The 2,765-nt window shown below is 34.5% G+C and overlaps 1 protein-coding gene across 1 annotated transcript; it reads left to right on the top strand.

Moving 5' to 3' along the window:
- The first annotated feature begins 1,475 nt into the window (after positions 1-1,475).
- LOC141541156 (trace amine-associated receptor 6-like) lies at positions 1,476-2,519 on the top strand. The gene has a single exon (XM_074265305.1). The coding sequence runs from the start codon at positions 1,476-1,478 to the stop codon at positions 2,517-2,519; it is 1,044 nt and encodes a 347-aa protein (XP_074121406.1).
- Positions 2,520-2,765: the final 246 nt, after the last annotated feature.

Genomic DNA, 2,765 nt, shown 5'->3' with positions numbered 1-2,765 from the left:
AAGATCTGAGTTCTGATGCATGAGGGTTTCTGAAAAAATCTTTTAACCTCTCAGTACCTTCCCTAATCCCTCCCCCAGAAATCTATAGGACTTCAAGTTATACACTAATTGACAATTTCCTTTATGCAAAGACATGTCCACAGTAGAAGTTTCTCACATTGATGAAATTATGTGCACATATATGTGTGTATAAATAAATATGCATAATATGGATTCAGTTTCCAATAAAATTCTCCTCTGATGTCTTAATATAATATGGAAATGACTAAGAGTTGTAATTATTCTGCTAGTGAAACTAAGACATATTCAGGTAGATAGAAATTTAAAAAGACTTAAATGTATAAAAGCAAACATTGCTAATATATTTGTGGTCTGTAGAACATTTAACAATGGAAAAAACTTCTAAAAATATTATTGAGGAGTTATGCTCTAATATGGGCAGCCAACACCTAAAAAAGTACAGTTATTGTTTAATGAGCACAAAAATTAAATATTCACCTTCATATATGTGTATGTGTATATTTATTCTTATGTGTGCTTATGTTTTATGCAAATGTAGGCAGGGTGTCTAAAAAGTATGATTTTAAGCTTTAATAGCTATGCAAACATATACATAGCTATTTGTGTTTATACAAGTATGTATACACTTGTATCTTATACACTATCACACACACACACACACACAAATTACATTATATGCTCTATGAATTCCACCATCAAAAAAATTTACAGAACAAAAACAAATACAGAAAGTGCAAATCTTACAAAACAAAAAGGACAATTTATGTTCCAATAGAGCAAACATTTGTGTAGCAGAATAAATTCTTTATTAATGGTAACTGGAAAAATATTTTTCTTCACTTAGTTCACATCCAACCCCATAGGGATTGTATCTTAGGGGTATTCGGACACTTCTTTGGCTGAGCTCCCAGGAGCTAGAGGTGGCATTAATTGAGAGCTGACAATTTGAAGAAGAGCAAATAAAGGGTGACCCATGAACTGAGGAATTCTTCAGTATTTCACTGAACTTTGCAGAGAAGCTTGTCAAAGGTACACAATGAGAATTTCAGAAGGAAAAGCTAGCAAGTAGATAAGCATTCACTATCATAATGAAGATCCTTAGGAGATTTATGCAAAGCTATATACCAAGTGTTTTTTAGATTAGGGGAAGCAGTTCTATTGAGTGAAAATGACATATACTGAGTATAATAGAGGAGGGAGACAATTGTAGGGAGGGAGACAATAGGGAAAGGGAAAGGGATTAAGTATTTATATACTACTACCTATTGTGCCTAGCTATGTGTGAAGTGCTTTAGAAATATCTCAATGAAATAGATCATAATTCTTGAAGGATAGTATTTGACTTTGTACAGACATGCATTTGTCTTTTTTCCCTCAGAAATATTGGAAATATCAGTGATAACTTTTCTGTGATTACCAAGAAAAACAAAAGATATTTATAAACATAGAGAAGAATGATAAGCAACAGTAATGGATCCCAACCTTCAGCTGTACAGCTTTGCTATGAGAACATCAATGGGTCCTGCATTAAAACTTCCTACTCTCCTGGATCCCAAATAATCCTCTACCTGGTCTTTGGCTCAGGAGCTCTGCTGGCTATCTTGGGAAACCTTATGGTCATGATTTCAATTCTTCACTTCAAGCAGCTACATTCTCCAGCTAATTATCTCATTGCCTCCTTGGCTTGTGCTGACTTTTTGGTGGGAGCCACTGTAATGCCCTTCAGTATGGTGAGGTCTGTAGAAAGTTGTTGGTATTTTGGGGAGAGATACTGTAAATTTCACACTACTTTTGATGGATCATTTTGTTATTGTTCCATTTTCCACTTGTGTTTCATCTCCATTGATAGATATATTGCTGTTACTGACCCTCTTGTCTATCCTACCAAATTCACTCTGTCAGTTTCAGGAATATGCATCTTCTTGTCCTGGTTCCTTGCCACTACATTTAGTTTTTCACTTTTTTACACAGGTGCCAATGATGATGGACTGGAGGAATTAGTAAGTGCTCTCACCTGTGTGGGAAGTTGTCAGATGGCTGTGAATCAAAACTGGGTAATGATAGACTTTCTGTTATTCTTCATTCCCACTCTGATTATGGTCATTCTTTACTGTAAGATTTTTCTAGTTGCTAAAGAACAGGCTAGAAAGATTGAAAGTATTAACAGCCAAACTGAGTCATCCTCAGAAAGTTACAAAGCTAGAGTGTCTAAGAGGGAGAGAAAAGCAGCCAAAACATTAGGCATTGCAGTGATTGCATTTCTGATTTCATGGTTACCATACTTTATTGAATCAATAATTGATGCATTCCTAGGTTTCATCACCCCAACATATATTTATGAAATTTTAGTTTGGTTTGCTTATTATAACTCAGCCATGAACCCTCTAATTTATGCTTTCTTTTACCCTTGGTTTCAAAGAGCAATTAAGTTGATGGTCACTGGGAAAATCTTCAGAGGTCACTCTTCAACAATAGACTTGTTTTCTGAAAAAATTTAAGAAGTTAGAAATATGGAACAAAGTTAACAATGGAACAGATGAATTATTATGAGATAATAGTATCCTCTCTCTATTCAGTCCCAATTCCAATTTCAGGGTTCATCTTTAATGACAGTTATTTTCCATGCCAAATTATATGTAAGTAGTGTTTATCAGTTGTCTTCAAAGTTTCATTTTTGTTCCTCTATCTTCTTATTTGACAGAACAAAACTCTAAGATTCTGGCAATTACAGGATGTTTGGAAGG

Source organism: Sminthopsis crassicaudata, chromosome 4 (genome assembly GCF_048593235.1).
Source record: "Sminthopsis crassicaudata isolate SCR6 chromosome 4, ASM4859323v1, whole genome shotgun sequence".
In the NCBI taxonomy this organism is placed as follows: Eukaryota; Metazoa; Chordata; class Mammalia; order Dasyuromorphia; family Dasyuridae; genus Sminthopsis; species Sminthopsis crassicaudata.
Note: the sequence above shows the minus strand (reverse complement) of the source record. Positions and strands in the feature narration are given on the sequence as shown.